Below are 25,876 nucleotides of genomic sequence, written 5' to 3' on the forward strand. Positions count from 1 at the left end.
AAATATTACAGAAGATGGAGGCAATTATGTGAGAGAGAGTTCTGTGTGTGTGTGTGTGTAAAGAGAAAATGTATACAAGAATATATGTACAACAAGCATATTTTCATAATGAGGAAAATACATTCATCGTTGTATTCAAAGAAATGATCTCAGACATCAGTTCAAGGAGCAAGCAACATACATGTAAGTCATACTCTTCCAACTTAGTAACACATGTACTCGAAAGATGAATAAAGAAGGTGTCTTAGGAATGTAAGGGGCCAAGCACAGGATAGGACATGTGCCACAGTTATAAACCCAAAGAGAACTATCAGAATTAACTACAAGGAGTCCATTACTTGAATACATAGTTACATCAATATAAGAATCAGAAAAGACTGTACTTAACAAAAATAAAGTCTCAAACCAAAAATACCTTCATTATGTCAAGAGATGTGATCTACAAAATAATTAGTCACTCTTAGATTGCCTCTGTTAACTATCTTCAATCTCAGATGGAAATAAAAGAAAAACGAAAGCTTTTCCAACCATAAATGTAATAAGTAATTATATCTGTGCTTCTCATCCCTGTCAACCACAGGTCAGCTACTGTTGACACCATCTACAGTTCAACTCTCCAGTCCCCTTTCTTCTCTGATGGTTTTGTACTCACTGCTTTAAAGCCCCTTTTCCTTGGTTCACCTTATCAATAATCACCTTCCCAAAGAGTTCCAATGTAAACCCTGGAATTCCTTTTTCATAAATAACCTTCCCCTATCACCTCAACCATTTTCTTGAACACCCCATACCCTATGTCTCAACTAAAAGCTAGCTCTCCCCAGACAGACCATGTCGTCTTAGAGCTACTTATTTTCCCACTGCCCAAGATCCATGGCAGTAATTTAAACTACTATTCTATACCTCCTCACTGCTTTCCTAATCTCTTTCAAAAGCCCCTCTTGCGTTTACACTAACTCCTTTCAGCTATACCCCTCAGCTGTAGTAAAGCAGAAATCCACTGTGGGTACTGGCAAAACAACTCTCTTTAAGGGCTGCCCTCCCAGCCCACAAAGATGGGGCCTAATAGCCATTTTACATGACGTTACAAGACAACATCCTACTCCAGCCAAAGTTGATGGGAGCACAAATAACCCCTAACTCAATCTGAAGCCATCAGATTCTCTCTCCTGGTAATTTGGAATTGGGATCCCGAGACAAGCAGTTAGTCTCTGCATGTGGCTAAAATTATAACAGGTTACCTTAGAAGCTTTGAGACAGTTAATAATCTCCCAGGAAAATCAGGAATCAGGAAGAGCCAATCTTGAGAGACAGAGACAACGAGAAGACTGATACAAACAAAGGGACAAAAGCAGAGATGCGATATTAAGAAGAAAGAGCAGAAACTAGGTTCTAAGTAACTTTCCAGGTCCAGGTTCCAATATTGCCCTAAAATCTGGCACATTCCAGTGCCTGAGTTCCACTAATTTACTCATGAATAAGTACCCTTAATATTTAAGCCAGTTTAAGTTACTTTCTGCTATTTACAGCCAGAGAGTCTAAACTAGTAAAACCCTCTATCCTTTGTGTATTGAAAGCTATTGCCCTACATTCATCAAAAAAAAGTTGGTCTTTCTAACTATTCTAACCTCTATCATTATATTGGTAACATCAACATCCATTGAAATAACTCGACCTATTGTACAACCTTTACAGTTCAGTCATCTCATTTTCAATGACCCTCATCTTTGTCCAACTGGAACATCCTGCTCCATGGCCATACCACAATCATTTCAAACCACTCTACCTTTTAATTCAATTCAACTCACATTGATTGAGTGCTGACAGCATTCTAAAACCAACATGTCACTCTAACTTTTATAAACTCTTTTACTGTCACTATGCTCACTTTTCAATTTCACCAAGACCAACAGTCCCTTCATTTCTCCTTTACACATTCTAACGGTACCCTCATCCTGACCTTACTTCCTCTTCGGTCTAGAACCTATGGCTGATTACTTCAATTATTTTTCCTCTGATAGCCTCAGTGGCCTTTACCCTCTTGTTCTTCATCACACCCAAACTAAATATCTCCAACCTTGAGTCAACCTACTGTTAGTCTTTTCCACTCCCACACATAGGCAGCTGAAACTTACTGAGGAAAAAATCACAATCTCAATTACATCTCCAGTACTAAGATATTTCCCTCCTATTGCTGAAGACCTATTACTCCAAAAACTGCATTTGACCTCCATTCCCTTGCACCTCCTCAGAGGTTTCTCTGTCATTATTCCCCAAATCTTTACTTTCAACTTCATTGACTTCACTAGCTCCTTATCCACACTAATAAATATGCTTGAATTTATGCCATACTAAAAAGCCTTTTCTGACTATGTCTGCATTAATTACCCTTCTTCTCTTTTTTTTTTTAATCATAACCAAGCCACTTGAATGAATAGTTTATAGTAGTGTGCAGAAAAGGGTTAACCTAACACTAGTGCTTGCAAAGTTGGCTCCTGAATGGCACCTGAGAACTTGACTTTGGAGTGTTCTCAGTCAACCGATAAGGATGGCTCACCAAACCTAGATTACTTGTGCCAAAAATACAGTTTGTGCTGAATAAATTTTTTTCCTCCTGGGATCCTGGAATTTTGGTACATGCTAAGCAGAGAGTGCCTACATGACCAGCCATCAATAAAAATCTTGAGCAGTGAGAGTGTAATGAGCTTCCACGGACAGAAACATCACAAATACATTGCTGGAGGAAGAATGAGCTCAGGATGACCCCTCATGAGAAAGAGAGAGCGTAAGAAAACCTGCACATTAACTCCCCACAGACTCTACTTGTCTTTGTCTCTTATGATCGAGCTGTATATCCTTAGTACATTGCTGTATAAATCTCAGTTATGAGTACAACCATATGCTGAGTCCTGAGTTATTCTAGTAAATCTCCAAAAGTGAGGGTGGTACAGGGAACCCCTAACACAACTCTGTCTCCACCTTCTCGCCTTCCATTAGCTTCTTAAAATTACCAGTCTGACCCAGCCCTACTGCACCACAGAAAATAATCCTCAGATAAATACTTTCTGTCCTTATTGAATTTTGTCCTCTCCATGAAATCATACTGTTAAATTGCTCCCTTTATGTTAATTCTAAACTATTTCTCATATTTTACATTTCTTTTGTCTTTTCGTGCTGCATGCTGCAAGGATTTCTTAGCTAGATCCTCTAGCTTGATAATTTCATTCTGCTACTCATCCCACATATTAAGTGGTTTTATAATCTTATCATTTCCAAGATCTCTAACTTGTTCCTCTTCTTAGTAGCCTGCTATTATTTTATGGATTGATAGCCTCTCTTGTCTTCTAAAGAAAGGTTCTATTTGCTTTCTCAAATAGGAAAATTTTAAATTTTTCCTTTCTTAGTATATCTAGTATTACTTTTATATAGGATTTTATTTTTATAATATATAATTTTTAGTATATATACTAAGTGTGTGTGTGTGTGTGTATATATATATATATATATATATATATATCTCCCCAGTATATATTCTTCTACACTAAGTTATTCTTCCATACTAAGTTTTCTGTGCATATGCACAGAAATAATCAAAAAGTAGAGAGCAACTGGCTTGGGAATGAAGAAATATTTTGCCTTTTAACTCTATATACTCCTAGATGTTTGCATTTATATTTTACAAAAAAAAAAACTAACCTTTAAGTCATCTGTGTATGTTTTAAAGCTAAATAAATAAGTAAATAAGGAAAAATTATTCTAAAAAGACAACAGTACCAGTGGTAGTATGAAAGTTGAAGGATTATAAGTTGTTTCTTTCTTTAATAACTAAAGATTAATGTTCTTTAATCTTTAATATATTACTTATATGAGTAAAATATTTAATAATTTTAGGATTTACTAATTATGGTTTGAAAAAAGAAAAAAACTACTAAAATGCATAAGGTTTTAGAATTTTTTTTTTTCCTAATTTGGCCTTTGGAGGTATAAGCACAACTATTCTCAAAAATCACCATCTCATAACAGAAATCAAGCCTAATTGCTTTCTCCAAAAAGAGAGAAAGAAGGTTTCAGCTTTTTTTTTTTTTTTTTTTGAGACAGCCTATCACTCTGTCACCTAGGTTGAAGTGCAGGTGAATGCAGTGGCATGATCACAGCTCATTGACTGCAGCCTCAACCTCCCAGACTCAAGCAATCCGCCCACCTCAGCCTCATAAGTAGCTGAGACTGCAAGCGCACACCACCACACCTGGCTAATTTTTTAATTTTTTGTAGATACGAGGTCTCACTACGTTGCCCAGGCTAGTCTCAAACTCCTGAGCTCAAGCAATCCTTCCACCTCGGCCTCCCAAAGTGCTGAGATTACAGGTGTGAGAAACTGCACCCGGCCTAATTAGACTAATTTTGTAGCCACAAAAAAAAAAGCTGGACAATGTTAAAGAATTCATTTGAAGACCTCAGAGAATTAGAAAGGCAATAAGGACTTGAAGGGCCAAAAACTCAAGAGGGAAGGGAGCCCAGAGAGGTGAGCTAGACATCTTCTACAGCTTTTCCTTTCTAGTACTCTCCTCTAGAGGCACTGTTTCAAAAATGGTAGCTAAGACACTAAGAAGCTCAACAGAAATTTCAGCAATATCACAGGAATGGGAAATAAAAGCTGGAGTTACAGGTCTTCAAGTGAGAGGAGTCCAATTCAATTCCCACACTTTCAGTGAAGATCCTCAAAGGCTATAGGAATAAGAGCAGAGCAAAAATAGACCAGTGCCCCAAAACTAAAGTCTAGTTTCTAACAGCTCAATCCTTAATTAAGATATTCTGCTCCTAATTCTCTGTAGGAGCAAAAGTAAATCCTCTCTAAAGAAAGATAACATGACCAGAGCCTCAAATTATTTCCATAATTTTTCATAAACAATGTCTAGTATTCAATCAAAAATACTCAAGTATGCAAAAAAAAACTATAATTGACTAGATATCAAAAGGACATGAGAAGAAAAACTTAAAAAGAGATCCACAGGAGACCCACATATTAGTTTTTTTATTTGACTTTTTAAAAACTGGTTTTAATATTTTCAAAAACTGAAATGACAAGATGAAGAATTCCAGCAGAGAACTGAAAATCATTTTTTAAAAAATCAAATGGAAATTCTAGGAGTGAAAGTAAAATAACTAAAATTAAGTAGTCAATGGATGAGTTTAACACAGCTTAGACAAAGCTTAATGATGACATTAGTAAATGCCAAGATAGGTCAGAAGAAAATGGCCAGGCGCAGTGGCTCATGCTTGTAATCCCAGCACTTTGGGAGGCCGAGGCGGGCGGATCACGAGGTCAGGAGATCGAGACCACGGTGAAACCCCGTCTCTACTAAAAATACAAAAAAATTTAGCCGGGCATGGTGGCGGGCACCTGTAGTCCCAGCTACTCGGAGAGGCTGAGGCAGGAGAATGGCGTGAACCCGGGAGGCAGAGCTTGCAGTGAGCCAAGATTGCACCACTGCACTCCAGCCTGGGCGACAGAGCAAGACTCCGTCTCAAAAAAAAAAAAAAGAAAAGAAAATATCCAAAGTAGGCTGACGCCTGTAATCCCAGCACTTTGGGAGGTTGAGGCGGGTGGGTCACCTGAGGTCAGGAGATCCACACAAGCCTGGCCAACATGGTGAAACCCCATCTCTACTAAAAATACAAAAATTGGCCAGGTGTAGTGGCATGTGCCAGTAGTCCCAGCTACTCAGGAGGCTGAGGCAGGAGAATCGCCTGAACCTAGGAGGCAGAGGTTGCAATGAGCTGAGATTGCACCACTGCACTCCAGTTTGGGCCACAGAGAGAGACTGTCTCAAAAAAAATAAATAAAAATAAAAAAATAAAAAAAAAAAAACAAGAAAATATCCAAACAAAAAAATAAACAAAAAGATAAAGAATATAAAAAAGAACACAGGAGATAGTTTTTTTGTTGTTGTTTTTTGTTTTTAATTTTTTTTAGGCCGGGCACGATGGCTCACGCCTATAATCCTAGCTCTCTGGGAGGCAGAGGCGGGTGGATCACCTGAGGTCAGGAGTTTGAGACCAGCTTGGCCAACATGGTGAAACCCTGTCTCTACTAAAAATACAAAAATTAGCTGGGTGTGGTGGTACACACCTGTAATCCTAGCTACTTGGGAGGCTGAGGCAGGAGAATCGCTTGAACCCAGGAGGCAGAGTTTGCAGTGAGCCAAGATCGCAACACTGCACTCCAGCCTGGGTGACAGAGCTAGACTCTGTCTCCAGAAAAGAAAAAAGAAAAAAAAAATTTTAAAGGCCTACTGGTATTAGGTTGAGCTCCAGAAGAAAGAACGAATGGATCTGAAACAATACTTAAAAAGATAACAGCCAAAAATTGTCTAAAACAAATTAGGAAAACAACTCCAACCATATATTTAAGAATCCCTACATACACCATGCAGGATAAATACAAAGAAAACCACAAGTAGAAATATCATGGTAAAACTGCTGAAAATCAAAAACAATAAGAAATTACCTTCAAAGAAGCAACAAGGTAGCTAACTTCTCAACAGAAATAAATTCTGGAATGAAAAGTGCTAGAAAAAAAATAACTGTCAAGCACCCTGAATTTTTTTTTTTTTTTTTTTTTTTTTTTTGAGATGGAGTCTCACTCTGTCGCCCGGGCTGGAGTGCAACGGCGCGATCTCAGCTCACTGCAACCTCCGCCTCCCAGATTCAAGCAATTCTCTTGCCTCAGCCTCCCAAGTAGCTGGGATTACAAGCGCCTGCCACTACGCCCAGCTAATTTTTTTGTATTTTTAGTAGAGACGGGGTTTCACCATGTTGTCCAGGCTGGTCTCGAACTCCTGACCTCGTGATTCGCCCACCTCAGTGCTGGGATTTCAGGCATGAGCCACTGTGCCTGGCTAACCACTCTGATTTTTATACGCAGAAGAAACATTCTTCAAAATGATGTGAAAAAAGACAATTTCACACAAATACTAAAAGAATGTGCAACAGCATACCCACATGGAAGGAAATACTACAGGAAGCTCTTCAGTTAGAAGGAAAACTATCCAAAATGGAACCACAAAAATACATGAAAGAAAGAGCAGTAGAAAGGGTAAATATGTGGGTATATCTAACCAATAATAACTGTATAAAAATGTCATGGCCGGGCATGGTGGCACACACCTGTAGTCACAGCTACTCAGGAGGCTGCGATGAGAGGATAGCTTGAGCCCAGAAGTTCAAAGTACAGTGAGCTACAATCACACCACTGCACTCCAGCCTGGATGACAGAGTGAGATCCCATCTCTTTAAAAAAAAAAAAATAAAAATAAAAATAAAAGGTCTCATCATGGGGTTTAAGATATACATAGAATTAAAATACACAATACCAAAAAAGATAGGAAGAAGTAAATGGAATAAAAGACTGTAAAATTCTTGGCCAAGCGCAGTGGCTCAGCTCACACCTATAATCCTACTACTTTAGGAGGCTAAGGCAGGAAGATTACTTTAGGCCAGGAGTTGAAGACTATCCTGCCAAAATAGCAAGACATTGTCTCTACAAAAAAAAAATAAAATTAGCAGGGTATGGTGGCACAGACCTGTAATCACAGGTACTTGGGAGGCTTAAGTGGGAGGATCCCTTGACCCTAGGGATCGAAAGCTGCAATGAGCTATGAACAAGCCACTGTACTCCAGCCTGACTGATAGAGTAAGACCCTGTCTCAAAAAATAAATAAATAAGATTTTTGCATTGTCTAAAAAGTGACAAAAGTACTAATACATACCAGCCTTTAAAAAGTCAAAGATGTATAGTGAAATCTTTTTTTTTTTTGAGACAGAGTCTCGCTCTGTCGCCCAGGCTGGAGTGCAGTGGCACAATCTCAGCTCACTGCAACCTCTGCCTCCGGGGTTTACACCTTTCTCCTGCCTCAGCCTCCCAAGTAGCTGGGACTACAGGTACCCACCAGCACGTCTGGCTAATTTTTTGTATTTTTAGTAGAGATGGGGTTTCACGTGTTAGCCAGGATGGTCTTGATCTCCTAATCTCATGATCCACCCACCTCAGCCTCCCAAAGTGCTGGGATTACAGGTGTGAGCCACCACACCTGGCCATGAAATCTTGAGTAACTAATATAAGAACAGTAAAGGAATGTATGGTCAACAAGCAATGGGTTGGGGTGATAGAAGAATAAAAGCAACCATAAAGAAGGCAAGAAAGGAACATACCACTAGTGGCACAAATAAACAGTAAGACAATTTGAATCTAATCTTTACATGAAATGTACATGGACTAAACAATAAGGCAAAAACCGTTGTCTGAATAAATGAAACCCAGCAACAAGGTGCTTGTAAGAGATACACTGTAGTAGTCCCAGCAACTCACGAGGTTGAGGTAGAAGGATCACTGAACCCAGGGAGGTCAAGGCTGAACTGCCACTAGTGAGCCATAATCATGCCACCACACTCCTGCCTGGGCAACAGAGTTGAGACCCTGTCTCCAAAAACAAACAAACAAAACCTATATTTTATGCTATGCTGCTTACTGAAGTTTCCTTAGAATGTGATTGTTATTTCTCTAGGTATGTAACTCAGTAATTTCAGATATCTAAATCCAGGAAATAATAAATCAAACTAAAAGAATAAATTACTTTTGAAATAATTTCTATGTTTCGAAGCAATTTACACTTTTCAGTGTGTAATTTCAAATGTGTAAATGCAATTAAAACATTGTTTTACAAACAAAAAAAAAATTTTTAAGCCAAAAATAACTTACATGGTTTACATAAACTAACAAAGCATTTACTTCCTTGCCTGTGAACCATGCCTACTAATAAATGAGTCGTGGTATATACCACTCAACCATAATATATCAGGAACCTTAATTAATAATTTCATTAACACAATTACCTCCATACTTTCCCTAACTGTTCCCTTTGGCCTATATCATATACTTGTATGCGTACAAGTACAACCAATACTTTTCCTCTCAACAGTTCCCCTATCCTCCAGTAAAAGAAGATAACTCCTCATATTTATGGTTAGCTCTTTTATTTCTAGAAGATTATTAAAGGTTGGCTAGAGAAGTGAGAGTCTTCTTGATTTAATTTTATGGAAACCATGAAAGCATCACCCATGGAGGGGGATGCAGAATTCATATGTAAAGTTATTTTAATTATGTGACAATTTTGTAAAGCATTAGTAAAAATATTCACTAGGTATTTAGTTGAAATCTCACAATACTTTGTAAAGAAACAGTAAGTTCTCAATCTAATATCTAAAAGTTCTTTTAGATACTATCTAATATCTAAAGATACAAGAAACAAAAACAGGAAAAATTTACGTAACTGCAAGTTTTCTCTTTGAAAAGACAGACTCGTGGCTATTAAGAACCTTTAAAGGCCAAGCACAGTGGCTAATGCCAGTAATCCCAACACTTTGGGAGGCCAAGGTAGGAGGATTGCTTGAGCCCAGGAGTTCAAACCCAGACTGGTCAACAAAGTGAGACCCTTCTCTATAGAAAATGTAAAAATTAAAAATTAGCCAGTCGTGTTGGCACATGTCTACAGTCTCAGCTACTCAGGAGGCTGAGGTGGGAGGATCACTTGAGCCCAGGAGGTCAAGGCTGCCACTGCATTCCAGGCTGGGCAACAGAGCAAAATCTTGTCTCCGAAAAAAAAAAAAATTTTTTTTTTTAGAAAGGGCTAGGATGACTCATCTGACAAACCTAGCTAAAGAAACATGGCCAATATTCCATTTTTATAAATCTCAATAAGCTTGCAGAAGAAGAAAAAAAACCTATTATAATATTTTTAAACATTACCAGTTTTAAGCGTTCTTTTCTCCTTTTGCCAAAAGAAGCACTTGACCCGGGTTCTGATTCCTTCTTTCCATCCTCATCCTCATCTTCGTCTTCATCATCTTCAAAACACCAATCTGGCAATAAAGGTGGGGGTGGTGCTTCCTCTATGTCACCATACCGACGAAAAAGTTCCTTCAAATAATCACCCTTGTAGATTCCTGGTGGTCTGGCTTGGGCAAAAGTAGCAACTGCTGCTTCGATACTATGGGAAACAAACACCAGGCAATTTCCTCGCTATCCTCTATTTATGCAGGCTTATCAAAAACTCACTATATTCAAGGCTCCATATAAAGTACAATAGAAGTTTATAAAATGGGCAAATCACAATCTTCACCCTCAAGTCATTCAATCTATTAAGGGACAAATTCATTCTGAAAAGGTTTTAATATAAGGTATTCGGAAAATTCTGAAATTCTAAAAATAAACTGCTATGAGTATATACTAGAGGGCTAGATAGGGTCTGTGAAGAATTTAAAGTCTTGAAGGTTGAGGTCTGACTCTGCAGGAAAACATCAGTCAAAAAAACAACAATGTGAGCAAAAGTAAAAGCATATTGATTTTACAGGAACTTTCAACAGATCCAGGCACTAAGAGTCTAGATCATCAAAGAGAGGATAAGCATAGGCTACATCTGACATAGGAAACTGAGATCATTGTGGAGAGCATCTGAATGGTCAGAGCTAGAAAGTACATGCAGTACAGAACCACCAACAATGCATACTGCAAAATTCAAAATCATATGTGTACTTCATCTGATTATATTCAAAAAAGGACCTACTATGTGAAAGTCTTTGTAAACATAAATAATGACGCTCCCTCCGTCAACAAGAAAATTCAGTTAGCAATATATTCTTTTAAGAATATTGGGTACTAAAGTCATAATCTCTCAGGATCTAAAAACATACTTCAAAAATAACAGATGCTCAATAAAGACATGCTGATTGGCTTAAATAGAGTAACACTCTCCCAAAAATACTAAAATACAAAATATTGGAAGAATCTGTCTCTGATAATTCTGTAAGAGGTGAAAAAAAATCTGAAAAAGTAAATGTACAGTTTATGAAATTCATAAGCACTCAAAGTGTTTTGCTGTTTAATACAAAACACTTGGCTGGGTGTCGTGGCTCATGCCTGTAATCCCAATATTTGGGAGGCCAAGGGTGGAAGATCACTTGAGCCCAGGAATTCAAGATCAGCCTGGGTAACATAAGGAGAACTCCTCACTAGACAAAAAAAAAAAAAAAGAAAGAAAAAAAGAAAAAATTAGCCAGGCATGGGTGGCACACACTTGTGGTCCCAGCTACTTGAGAGGCTGAGGTGGGAGGATTGCTTGATCCCAAGAGGTGAAGGCTGCAATGAGCCATGATCACACCACTACACTCTAGCCTGGATGACAGAGGAAACCTTGTCTCAAAGAACAAAACAAAACATACGTATACACACATACACACATACCCACACACACCAAGTAAGGGTAGTATAAAGACTAACCATATCTAAAATGAAAAGCAGCTCAAATTACATTAATCATAAGTTCACAAAAACTTGACAATACAAAATTCTGCAATTGAAATATCAATAAAAATTTTTATTACAAAATACATCTTCCATTACAACAAGATACAAATACCTCCAATCCATTTTCTCCACCAAAAAGGCACATATGAGGAAACCAGTGCGATTGAAGCCATGAGTACAATGAACACCTAGAAAATAAAGTAGCTTTGGTTAAAATTAATAAATCACTGCAGAGGCCACATTTACTTTAAAATTCCAACCTGCAATCAAAACATTTCAGCTACTTTATAAAATAATTACATTTTTTAATTTTTTAACTTGAAATGCCCTTATAACTTGATAACTTGTCAGTTTAAATTGCTTAGAATCTAATTCATAGCTAGGTAGAGGTTTAAGTGTAATATATAGGTTTATTGATATAAAACTGTCTCTACTGTTTAACAAGTTCTCCTAAAGCTAGAAGATTCCAAGCATTTTAAATAAGGAGGTATTTTCATCAAACACACAACTCAGAAGGACACATAAAACACATACACACAAGATCCTTCTGACCCTCAAACTTTAAATTTCTCTAGGAGAAAAAAAACGGTCCTCTTCATGATCAATGGCATATATTTGCAAAATAGTCAAATCCTATTTTCTAAAATCCAGAAACTAGAACAGAGCAAATAAACTAATAGAAATATAAATTCATATGGGGCCTGATACTAATTAAATATAATCAACAAAAGTGACTAGCTACAGAAAATAATTAACTGATAGATACATAGTACAATAAAAATTAAGTTACCTTGAAGCTCTCTAGAAACGAACTAACTGTATTTTCAAGTTAGGTTATAATCTTTCTAAACAAATTTTTAGAAGAAAGAAACCAACTAGGAAAGGAAATTTATTTTCTTAAACTCTTTTTCAGAACATATTCAAGATCATTTTAACTACTGATATGGTTTGGCTCTGTGTCCCCACCCAAATCTCATCTCAATTTGTAATCCCCACAATCCCCATGAGGGAGGGATCTGGTGGGAGGTGACTGAATCATGGAGGTGGTTTCCCCCATGCTGTTCTTGTGATAGTGAGTTCTCATGAGATCTGACGGTTTTGTAAGTGTTTAACAGTTCCTCCTTCACATGTCCTCTCTCTCTCTTCTCACCACTAAGATTGTGTTTGACAGTTCCTCCTTCACATGCCCTCTCTCTCTTCTCACCACATAAGACGTGCTTGTTTCCCCTTCCACCATGATTGTAAGTTTTCTGAGGCCTCCCCAGGCACGCAGAACTGTGAGTCCATTAAATTTCCTTCCTTCATAAATCACCCAGTCTCGAGTAGTATCTTTATAACAGTGTGAGAACAGATGAATATAACTAGTTTGAAAATAGTAATTAAAACATGACAATATTGCTGACTCTCCTACAGTCTTCAAAATGAAGCTTTTCCTGTTATTTCTATTTAATTAAAGGATATCCTAATATTTAAGCTGTATCTTTTTTTTTTTTTTTTTTTTTTTTTAGAGACAGGATCTCATTCTGTCAACCAGGCTGGAGTTCAGTGGCATGATCAGGTTCCATAGCCTTGACCTCCTGGGTTCAAGTGATCCTCCCACCTCAACCTCCAGAGTAGCTGGAACTACAGACTCACACCACCATCCCCAGCTAATTTTTTTTTATGGTAAAGACAGGGTCTCACTATGTTGCCCAGGCTGGTCTCAAACTCATGGGATCAAGCAATCCTCTCACCTCAGCCTCCCAAAGTCTGGGATTACAGGCATGAGCCACAATGTCCAGCCTGTATCTTTCTAATATTACCTTCTACAAATTATTCTTCTCTGTATATATAGATCATACTGATACAGTGCAACTAAGATCAAATATAGAAATAAACTAGCTAGATATACAAAACTTCTAGAAGAAAATACAGGAGTAAATCTTTGCAAGCTTAGAGTAGAAAAGGTCTCTCAGATAAAACCCAAAAAGCATAAAATGAAGAAAAATATTGATAAATCAGACTATTTCAAAATAGTAAGGGTTTGCTCTTTGAAAGACATCATTAAGAAAATAAAAAGGAGTTCTAGGCAAGACGGCCAACTACCTACAGCTAAAAAACGCCTCTACCATGAAAAGGAACCAAAATATGAAGTAAGCTACCACACTTTGAACCACCAAAACTTGACAATACAAAATCCTGCAACTTTGAACAGATCTTTTGAGAGAAAACACTGAAAGCCAATAGACAGGCAATGCAGACACTGTTTGAAGAGGGAAGAAGCGAGGCAGACTCCTTGGAGTAACTAGGCACCAGGACTGGCCCCCAGTTCCAGTCTGGACCTAAGGGAGGGCTGAGTAAAGGAACCCTGGGGCACCACACTCCCACCGTGGTCCTCTGGGATCCTAGCTACAAGATTTTAGCCATGAGCCCCACAGACCACAGTGCAGCTGCAGCAAAACACCACCATAGGGCCCATCTTCCAAGGCTCTCCAGCTTGTACTGAGTGGCTGCAGGTCCTGCTGTCTGCAGGGCAAAGAGAGTAAGACTGCCACTGCCATAGGACCAGAGTGTATCTGATCCACATGCCCCTTTGCCTGCCAACTCTTCAAAGACTGCCTGCCTGGTTGCTCCTGCAAGACAGTGCCCAGAGAACAGCCTCCACTTCCCTGTCTGAGTGTTCTGCTGGCAGTCTGCTGGCTGATCCCAAGGGGCCAGAGGACAAATGTGCAGGCCTGGTCCCACCTCCCCAGGATGCAAGCACACTGCCCAGGAGTATTGAGCTAAGCTCTGTGGCCTGAGCTTGGGCAGGAAAGGAGCCCTCACTCTCAGAATACAAAGAAGAGTGTGGCATGGAAACTAGGCATCCTCTCTTCAGAAGACCAGTCCAGGATGGGCATGGCCTAACAGCCAGCCAAGGTTTCTTCCCCAGGAAGCTCCGTGGCTTGGAGCATCTGAAATGGCTCAACAAACTGGGCACGCAGAGCTTTGGAGACAAGCCTGGCCAGTCGGTTGCGCCTGCTCCTGGGACAGACATCAGACAGAGACCAACCAGGTCGGGGGAGTGCAAGTTGTGAGGGCCACACAGCCATCTGCTGGGCTGCAAACCACGGGCCATGGTCACTATACCGGCTACACACACACACACGGTGCCACTTACCTGCCTGAGGATCTACCACCCTTGCTTGACCCACTGCATTACCAGACCACCTGCAGACATACCCCACAACCCACTCTTACTGACAAGCACAGGGGACTGGTAGGTCCCTAAGGAGTTTCAGGTCTCCTGGTGGCCTAACCCTTGGCTTGAATCATATCTAAGGGAACAGGAAGAGAAGCCCACCAAAGCCCCACACAGAGCAAGGAAACGTGAGACAGTGCCAGTAGCTGAGGGGGATACCACCAACGCTTAAGAACAGACTTGGAGAGAAAGTCATCTCTTACCCCCTGCCTCCTCTCTCCAGAGCACTGCTGAGGACACAATGAAATACAAAGGGGGCATGCACAGCTGTGGAAGAGCCTATCTGCCCTTACATTTAAGCACCAACTGCAGCTTGAATTACACCACAAAACAAAATACACTGCTTCAACATGCAAAGCCTGTGAAACCCTCATAGAAACCTGTCTACAACCCACGAACCCATACAGAGCCTTGGCCCTCTGAAAGCACCCAGAAATGAAGCCAACTGACTATACACAACATATACCACCGACAAACTCTCAAGGGAAAAAAGAATATTAAAAAAAAAAACAAAAAACCCATTCAATCAACAGCAAATTCAAAAAAAAAGAAGCATCAGTTCCCTCAGATGAGAAGTAATCAGTGCAAGAACTCTGGCAATTCAAAAAGTTAGAGTGTTTTGTTATTTCCAAAGGCTTGCATATACTCCCTAGCAATGAATCCCAACCAGAATGAAATGTCTGAAATTATAGACACAGAACTCAGAATATGGATGGCAAGGAACCTCAACAAGACCCAAGAGAAGGTTGAAATCCAATCCAAGGAAGTCAGAAAAACAATCCAAGATTTGGAATATAACATAGCTATACTAAGGAAGAACCAATCTGAAATTCAATTCACCATAGAAATTTCAAAATACAATTAAAAACCTTAACAATCAGCCTTAGGAGATATACCTAATGCTAAATTACAAGTTAATGGGTGCAGGAAATCAACATGGCACATGGATACATATGTAACAAACCTGCACATTGTGCACATGTACCCTAAAACCTAAAGTATAATAAAAAAAAATTAAAAAATAAAAATTAAAAAAAAAAGAGATGCTTAACAACAGACTAAACCAAGCAGAGGAAAGAATCTCAGAGCTTGAAGACCAATCCTTTGAAGCAACTGAGTCAGACAAAAATAAAGAAAAAGAGTCTTCAACAAATGAACAAAGCCTCTGAGAAATAATAGGATTACAAAAAGTGACCAAACCTACAACCCACGGTATTCCTGAGAAGAAAGAGTAAGCACCATGAAAGACACATGTGAGGATATAATCCACAAAAATGTCTCCAAAGTTGCTAGACAGGTCAACATGCTAATATAAGAAACTCAGAAAACCCCTGTAAGGTACTATACAAAATGACCATCATCAAGGCAGAGTCATCAGACTTTCCAATGTCAATGTAAAAGAAAAAATCTTAAAGACAACTAGAAAAAGAGTCATATCACCTATAAAGGGAACCTCATCAGGCTAATAGCAGACTTCTCAGTAGAAATCTTATAAGCCAGAAGAGACTGGGGGCCTATATTTAGCATCCTAGGAGAAATTCCAGCCAAGAATTCCATATCCCACCAAATTCAGCTTCATAAGCAAAGAAGAAATAAAATCTTTGCAGGATTAGCAATTGCTAAGGGAATCTGTTACCACTAGACTGGCCTTACAAGAGATGCTTATGGGAGTTCTAAACATGGAAACAAAAACAGTATCTGCTACCACAAAAATACACATAAGTACACAGCCCATGGACCCTATAAAACAACTACACAATCAAGGCTACAAAGCAACCAGCCAACAGCACCACCACAGGAAAAAAATCTCACATATCATTAACCTTGAATATAAACAGTCTAAACACTCCACTTAAAAGACACAGGGTGGCAAATTGAATTTAAAAATAAAATAAAAAAAAAGACCCAACTTTCTGCTATCTTCAAGAAACCAACTCACACCCCCAGCCTCAAAGTAAAGGGATGGAGAAAGATCTATCATGCAAATGAAAAACAAAAAAGAGCAGGTGTTGCTATTCTTGTTTCAGATAAATAAACTTTAAACCAACAGCAATAAAAAAGGACAAAGAAGATCATCACATGATAAAAAGTTCAATTCAACAAGAAGACTTAACTATCCTAAATGTATATACACCCAATATTGTAGCACGCAGATTCATAAAACAAGAACTTCCAGATGGGTATTAAGCAAGTCTCAATAAATTTTTTTTTAAATCTTAATCATGCCAAGTATGTGCTTGGACCACAGTGAAATAAAAATAGAAATCAACACCAAGATAAACTCTCAAAACCACACAATTACATGGAAAAGAAACAACTTCCTCCTGAATGACTTTCGGGCAAATAATGAAATTAAGAAAGAAAACAAAAAATTCTTTGAAACAAATGAAAGCAGAGATAAAACACACCAAAATCTCTGACATGCAGCAAAATTAGTGTTAAAAGGAAAATTCACAGCACTAAATGCCTACATCAAGAAGATAGAAATGGCTGGAGGCAGTGGCTCATGCCTGTACTTCTTGCCCTCTGGGAGGCCAAGCAGATGGCTTGAGGTCTAGAGTTCGAAACTAGCCTGGGCAACATAGCAAGACTCCTGTCTCTACAAAAAATTTCAAAAAATAAAATAAATAAATAAATAGCTGTAGTCCCAGCTACTTGGGGAGTGCTGAGGTGGGAGCATTGCTTGAACCCAGGAGGTCAAGGCTGCAGTGAGCCGAGATTGTGCCTCTGAACTCCATCCTGGGTGATAAAGTAAGACCCTACTTCAAAAAATAAAAAGAAGAAGAAGAAGAAGACAGAAAGGCCTGGGCATGGTGGCTCATACTTGTAATCCCAGCATTTTGGGAGGCCAAGACAGCAGGATCACCTGAGCCCAAGAGTTCAAGACCAGCCTGGGCAATAAAGCAAGACCCCATCTCTACAAAAAAAAAAAAAAAAAAAAAAAAGCTGAAAATCAGCCAAGCATGATGGCATGCACCTGTAATCCTAGCTACTCAGGCTAGGGCAGGAAGACTGTTTAAGCCCTGGAGCTTGAGGCTGCTGTGAGCTATGATCGTGCTACTGACCTCTAGCCTGGCTGACAGAGGGAGACCCTGCCACCAAAAATAAAAAGAAATGAAAAGAAGATAGATCTCAAACTATCTAATATCGCATCTAAAGGAACTAGAAAAACAAAAACAAACAAACCCCAAAATTAGCAGGAGAAAAGAAATAACTAAAATCAGAGCGGAGCAAAAAGAAGTTGAGACCCAAAAAGCCACACAAAGTAAAGAAAACCATATAGCAAAATGAAAAGTTGTGTCTTGGAAAGGATAAACAAGATCGACAGGCCACTGGCTGGATTAACAAAGAAAAAAAAAGGAGGGAAGATTCAAATAAGCACAATCTGAAATGACGAAGGTGACATTACAACCAACCTCACAGAAATACAAAAGATCCTCAGAGACTATTCTGAATACCTCTATGCACACAAACTAGAAAATGTAGAGAAAATGAATAAATTCTTGGAAACACACAACTTCACAACTGAAGAAGGAAGAAACTGAAACCCTGGACAAGCTAATAATGAACTCCGAAATTGAACCAGTTATAAAAAAACCTACCAACCCCAAAAAAGCCCTCCCTGGTCAGGCACAGTGGCTCACACCTATAATCCCAACACTTTGGGAGGCTGAGGCAGGCAGATCACTGAGGCCAGGAATTCAAGATCAGCCAGGCCAACATGGCAAAACCCGATCTCTATTAAAAATACAAAAATTAGCCAGGCATGGTGGCACATGCCTTTAATCCCAGCTAATCAGGAGGCTGAGGCATCAGAATTGCTTCAACACAGGAGGCAGAGGTTGCAGTGGGCTAAGATTGCAGCAATGCACTCCAGCCTGGCCAATAGAGTGAAGCTCTGTCTCAAAAAAAAAAGCCCTAGACCAGATGGATTCCCAGCCCAATTCTACCAGACATACAAAGAAGAGCTGGTACCAATCCTACCGAAACAATCCCCAAAAATTGAAGAGAAGGGACCCCTTCCTAACTCATTCTACAAAACCAGCATATTGTGATACCAAAATCTGGCAAAAACACAAGGAAAAAATAATATTATAGGCCAATATCCCTGATAAACAGACACAAAAATCCTCAAAAAAATACTAGCAAACCAAATCCAGCACCATATCAAAAAGTTAATTCACTGCTTCAAGCAAACTTTGTTCCTGGGTTGCAATGTTGGTTCAACATATGAAAATCAATAAGTGTGATTTAACACATAAACAGAATTCAAAACAAAAACCACATGATCATCTCAATGGCTGCAAAACAAGCATTTGAAAAAATCCAACATTCCTGCATGACAAAAATCCTAAACAAACTACGCATTGAAGAACATACCTCAAAATAAGAGCCATCTATGCTAAACCCACAGCCAACATAATACTGAACAGACAAAAGCTGGAACCATTCCCCTTAAGAAAAGGAACCAGACAAGGATGGCCACTCTCGCCACTCCTATCCAGCACAGTACTAGGAAGTCCTAGCAAGAGCAATCAGGCAAAAGAAATAAAAGGCATCCAAATAGGAAGAGAGGACATCAAATGTTCTCTATTTCAGTAAATTTTCAGAATACAAAATCAGCATACAAAAATCAAGAGCATTTCTATAAACCAATGACGTTCAAGCTGAGAGCCAAATGAAAAACATGATTCCATTTACAACAGCCACCCAAAAAAATAAAATACCTAGGAATACACCCAACCAAGGAGGTGAAAGATCTGTACTAGAACTACAAAACACTGCTGAAACAAATCACGGACAACACAAACAAAACAAATTCCGTGCTCATGGATTGAAAGAATCAATATCGTTAAAATGTCCATATCGTCCAAAGCAATCTATAGATTCAATCCCATTCCTGTCAAATTACCAACAGCATTTTTCTTTCACAGAACAAAAAAAAACTATTATAAAATATGGAACAAAAAAGGAACCCAAATAGACACAGCAATCCTAAGCAAAAAGGACAAAGCCGAAGGCATCATATTACAACCAACCGCAAACTATACTAATAAGGCTACAGTAACCAAAAGAGCATGGTGCTCCTACAAAAATAGACACATAGACAAATGGAATAGAATAGAGAACCCAGAAATAAAGCCACATACCTACAACTAACCGATCTTCAACAAAGTCAACAAAAATAAGCAATGGGAAAAGGGCTCCCTATTCGATAAAGTGTGCTACTAAAACTGGCTAACCGTATGCAGAAGAATTAAACTGGACCCCTACTTACCACCGTATACAAAAAAAAAAAAAGCTCAAGATGGGTTAAAGACTTAAATGTAAGACTGCAAACTATAAAAATCCTGAAAGAAAACCTAGGAAATATCCTTGTGGACAGCAGCCTAGGCAAAGAATTTATGTCTAAGTCCTCAAAAACAAAAATTGACAAGTGGGACATAATTAAGCTAAAGAGCTTCTGCACAGCAAAATAAACTATCAACAGGGTAAACAGACAACCTACAGAATGGGAGAAAATATTCACAGACTATGTATCTGAAAAAGGACTAATATCCAGAATCTATAAGGAACTTAACTCAACAAGCAAAAAACAATCCCATTAAAAAGTGGGAAAAGGACATGAACAGACAGTTATCAAAAGAGGACACAGAAGTGGCCCAACAAGAATGAAAAAGTGCTCACCATCACTTACCAGGGACATGCAAATAAAAACCACAATGAAATACCATCTCATACCAGTCAGAATGGTTATTACTAAAAAGTCAAAGAATAACAGATGCTGGAGACGCTGCAGAGAAAAGGGAATGCTTATACACTGTTGGGGGGAATGTAAGTTAGTTTAGTCACGTGGGAAGTAATTTGGAGATTTCACAAAGAACTAAAAATAGAACTACCATTTGACCCACAATCCCATTATTGGAAATACACCCAAAGGAAAACAAATCATTCTACCAAAAAGATACCCACACTTGTATGTTTACCATAGCACTATCTACAATAGCAAAGACATGGAATTAACCTAGGTGTCCATCAATGGTGGACTGGGTAAATAAAATGCAGTACATATATACCATAGAATACTATGCAGCCATAAAAAAGAATGAAATCACATCCCTCGCAGTAACATGGATGCAGCTGAAGGCCATTAACCCAAGTGAATTAATGCAGAAACAGAAAACCACCTATCACATGTTCTCACTTATAAGCTGGAGCTAAATTTTGGGTACACACAGACATAAAGACAAGAACCACAGACACTGGGGACTCCAATAGGAGGAAGAGAGGAACAAGGGCAAGGGCTGAAAAAGTCCTATTGGGTTCTATGTTCACTATCTGGGTAATAAAACCAACAGAAGCCCAAACTCCTGCCTCACACAATATACCCTTATAACAACCTGCTCATGTTACCCACTGAATCTAAAATTTAAATTTAAATTAAAAAAGCAAAAGGCCACCCACAGAAAATATTTGCAACACATATATCTGGCAAAGGACTTATATCTGGAATATATAAAGAACTATTTTGTCAGGCAATATTTGCTGATACAAAAAAAATTTTTTTTAAAAACTGTTACAGTTCAATAAGATAACTCAATTTTTTTTAAACCTGGGCAAAAGATCTGAACTTTATAAAACAAAGCATGTAAGACCACGAAGCACGTAAGTTGCTTAACATCAATTATCAGGAAAATGCGAGTTAAAACCACAATGAGATCCTAGTATACATTCATTAAAATAGCTAAAATTGAAAAGAGTGACCATATCAAGTGTTCCTGAGGATGTAGAGGAACTGGAACCCTCATACTGTGGTTTTACCAGTATCTACATCTATCAAACCTCAGATTCTTCCAGGCGAGTGGCTCACGCCTGTGATCCCTGCACTTGGAGGCCAAGGCGGGTAGATCACTTGAGCCCAGAAGTTCAGGACCAGCCTGGGCAACATGGTGAAACCCTGTCTCTAGAAAAAATACAAAAATTCGCCATGCATGGTGGTGTGTGCCTGTAGTCCCAGCTACTAAGGAGGCTGAGAGGAGAGGATCGCCTGAGTCCAGGAGGTGGAGGGTGCTGTGAGCTGTGATGGCATCACTACACTCCTGCCTAGGTGAGAGTGAGACACTGTCTCAAAAATTAAAATAAATCATCAGACTGTACAATTTAAATGAATGCTGTTTTATATAAAATTATATCTCAATATGTTGTTTTTTTAGCTAGATGCTAAAGTGAGATGCTGGTATAAGTCTGTAGTTTGTATTAATAACATAATCCAAATGTTTGTGTTCATCAATATGGCTTTGTTCTCAGCAATGAACTTTATCAAAAACCCAGGTTATACATTTGATACATTTAAAAATATATGCCAAAAAAATCACTTTAATCTCATGTGTATATTATGGTAGGAGTTCTTTCCAAAAAAATTTTTTACTATGTGGAGGCCAAAGCGACTCCATCTTGGATGCTAATCTGCCCATGTTGACTTCTGATTAACCCCAGTTCTGGGAAGGCCTCTAAGATTTCTAGTTTATCTACTGTTCTTTGTATAAGAGCATGTCCTAACTATAAATCCTGCCCATAGGTAAAAACAACCTTGATGTGATTGTACTTACTTGTTCTACTTATCCCTTCTGAATCACCTGTTTCCTGTGGTATATAAGCCCTGGCCTTGGGAGTAATGGTGGGGATCCACCATCTTATCTCACTGCCACCTGAGACGCAGGATTGGTTTCTTTTTAAGTCCCTATTAAATATATCTTTCTAAGAAACCAGATTTGTCAGTCTCTTTCTTTGGTTTCTTTGCTTCCTTGGACTTTGGGAATAGGTTTGCATAGGCCTGCCCACCACAAAACATGCTACTTTTAAAAATTTTTTGAAAACAACTATCGATTGAGCCAAATCACCAATTTCTACATTCCTGGTATAATAAAATGACCATTAATATTTAGAATAAAAACCTTAGTCATTGAACAACCCTCAATAAAAAAGGATATTTATACAATGGAACTGCAGACAGTAGGAACAATCTGTGCAAATGTAAATATATTAATCAAAAAAGCACATATGGCAAACTATAAATAAATCAGAATGGCTAGAATATAAGGTGTGGTAAGAAATGCCAAATGCAGTTGGAGAGAATGAAAGGGTCAAAATCCTGAAAAAACATGTGAAACATACTAAAGATTATAAAGGCAATGGAGATATAGTAAAGAATTTTAAGCATGGCAATAAAATTATCAGGGTTTGGAAAAACCACTCCCATGGCTGATTATAGCTCTGGCCTGTAATCCCAGCACTTTGGGAGGCTGAGGGTGGCGGATCACTTGAGGCCAGGAGTTCAAAATCAGCCTGGCCAACATGGAGAAATCCCATCTCTACTAAAAATAGAAAAATTAACTGGGGTTGGTGGCGGTTGCCTGTAATCCCAGCTACTCGGGAGGCTGAGGCAGGAGAATCGCGTGAGCCCAGGAGGCAGAGATTGCAGTGAGCTGAGATCATGCCACTGCACTCTAGCCTGGGCAACAGAGCGAGACACCATCTCAAAAAAAACTGAGAATGAACCATGATGGGCTTCAAAGAACAAAAACACAGGGTCATGTACGCCAAGTAAAGGAACTTTTCTAAGATATGAGTGTTTAAATGTCACATAATGATTAGAATGGAAAATCACTATTTGATTAAGAGTGCTAGCCAGGTGCAGTGGCTCATGCCTGTAATCCCTGCACTTTAGGAGGCCGAGGCGGGAATATCACTTGAGGCCAGGAGTTCAAGACCAGCCTGGACAACAGAGTATAACCCTGTCTCTACAAAAAATAAAATTTAAAAAATAGCCAGGCATGGTGGCAAGTGACTGTAGTCCCAGCTACTCAGGAGGTTGAGGTGGGAGGATTGCTTGAGACCAGGAAGTCAAGGATGCAGTGAGCTATGATCGCACCACTGCACTCCAGCCTCGATGACTGAGTGAGACACAGTCTTAAAAAGCAAACAAACAAAAAACAGTGCTGAGGGAGGACTCCAGACTGCAACAAAGTGGATAGGAATAAATGGATTCAAGTACAGATTCTTTTAAAAAGTCAGCTGAGAAAGGGAAGAGGGAATGCAAAACAGAAAGAAGGGTACGGGGTTTTTTTCAGTGGGAGGGGATTATTTAACAAGTTTAGGTATGTTTACAGGCTCAGGACAAGAACCTAGTTAAACCACAAAGCTTGAAAATAATAGAAACGATATAAGTGAAATTAAGTTTCTGAAGGAAGAAAATAAAAAACAAAGAGATCAGCCTTGAACTGAAAGACATCACTTAGAAATAAATAGCTATGACCAAGAAAATCTATAAATTCCATTATCTCCATTGCTTTGTAAGAAAAAGTGCTTCAAAAAAGCCACACAAAGATGTGCGCTGTAAACGCATTTTTGTATTCATGTATCTTAACCTAACTTGTAAACTTCCTTACTATCTTCTATTTCAGACCAATTCAAGCAACAAATATTTCAACTTTTGATGTTTCTCACCTAAGCTACTGTTTTTGTATCCAATTTTTACTCTTGCAAGATTAAATATTTTTATGAATAGGAAATGTAATAATAATTGCCAATTAGCTAATATGTCATGTGAAGATATGTAATCTTCCTAGATTAAAAGGAAAGTACCATTTTCCTTTTAATATTCTTCATATGCAAATACAAAAAGTCTTAGTCTAATGGTTCAGTTATACATCAAAACATTTATAGATAGGGTTATAAAGTTACAAAATCATCAAAACAAACCTCTATAGAAAAATGTGGGAGATTATGTATTTGATATAAAAAAAATCCATTAATTAGGTATACTACAAGCTTAGATATGTCTTCAGTTTTTGTTTAAAGCAATTTTCAGTTTTCTTCATCATGAGAATGGGTCCATCTAGTGGTTAAGTAAGTCACAGTTTTTAACTAAATATTAGCTCACAATTAACTATTTCAAGGCAACTTCTATTCAGATTTTTCTAGGCAAGCCAATATAATGAAATAAATGTATATGGCATTTACAATCAAACTAGGAAAAGAAACTCCCCAACAAATAGACAGAGAGATTAGCTATAGCTGTACATGCTAGGGGCAGTTTATAAAGAGCTGGTGACAATGCAGCTTTTTAAATAAAGCCTGATCTCAACATATACTATTTTTTTTCGGCGGGGGGGTGGCACAGACAGGGTCTATGTTGCCAAGGCTGGTCTTGAACTCCTGGGCTCAAGAGATCCTTGGCCTTGGTCTTCTGGGATTGCAGGCATGAGCCACCACACCTGGCCCACAATTTTATTTCTATCTCACTAGCTAAATTTTTTAATGCTAAAAATCCTAATTATCTGATCAGTCTAATTAGGTCAGTAGTTCTTTTTTTTTTTTTTTGAGATGGAGTTTTGTTCTTTTTGCCCAGGCTGGAGTGCAATGGAGCAATCTCGGCTCACTACAACCTCTACCACAGCCTCCTGAGTACCTGGGATTACAGGCGTGTAATTTATCAATTACAGTTGACAATTGATTCAGTTATCAGTTGATAATTGGTGAGGCTACGGGCTAATGCTGTAGGCTTGGTGGAAATATAAAGTTCTTGAAACATGTGCCACATTTTCTTAATCCAGTCTATCGTTGTTGGACATTTGGGTTGGTTCCAACTCTTTGCTATTGTGAACAGTGCCACAATAAACATACGTGTGCATGTGTCTTTATAGCAGCATGATTTATAGTCCTTTGGGTATATACCCAGTAATGGGATGGCTGGGTCAAATGGTATTTCTAGTTCTAGATCCCTGAGGAATCGCCATACTGACTTCCACAATGGTTGAACTAGTTTACAGTCCCACCAACAGTGTAAAAGTGTTCCTATTTCTCCACATCCTCTCCAGCACCTGTTGTTTCCTGATTTTTTAATGATGGCCATTCTAACTGGTGTGAAATGGTATCTCATTGTGGTTTTGATTTGCATTTCTCTGATGGCCAGTGATGATGAGCATTTCTTCATGTGTTTTTTGGCTGCATAAATGTCTTCTTTTGAGAAGTGTCTGTTCATGTCCTTTGCCCACTTTTTGATGGGGTTGTTTGTTTTTTTCTTGTAAATTTGTTTGAGTTCATTGTAGATTCTGGATATTAGCCCTTTGTCAGATGAGTAGGTTGCAAAAATTTTCTCCCATTCTGTAGGTTGCCTGTTCACTCTGATGGTAGTTTCTTTTGCTGTGCAGAAGCTCTTTAGTTTAATTAGATCCCATTTGTCAATTTTGGCTTTTGTTGCCATTGCTTTTGTGTTTTAGACATGAAGTCCTTGC

General features: G+C 38.6%; 1 protein-coding gene across 2 annotated transcripts in view; it reads right to left on the reverse strand.

Annotated features, from left to right (window-relative positions):
• RNGTT (RNA guanylyltransferase and 5'-phosphatase) overlaps window positions 1–25,876 on the reverse strand; it is a 362,014-nt gene that overhangs the window by 295,415 nt on the left and 40,723 nt on the right. For both annotated transcript variants that reach the window (XM_003258324.3, XM_003258323.3), the window contains exons 5-6: window positions 11,472–11,547; window positions 9,803–10,043 (exon numbers count right to left, since the gene is read on the reverse strand). In XM_003258324.3, coding sequence (XP_003258372.1) covers window positions 9,803–10,043; window positions 11,472–11,547 — 317 coding nt within the window. The remainder of the gene's footprint in view (window positions 1–9,802; window positions 10,044–11,471; window positions 11,548–25,876) is intronic.

This window comes from Nomascus leucogenys, chromosome 3 (assembly GCF_006542625.1).
Source record: "Nomascus leucogenys isolate Asia chromosome 3, Asia_NLE_v1, whole genome shotgun sequence".
In the NCBI taxonomy this organism is placed as follows: Eukaryota; Metazoa; Chordata; class Mammalia; order Primates; family Hylobatidae; genus Nomascus; species Nomascus leucogenys.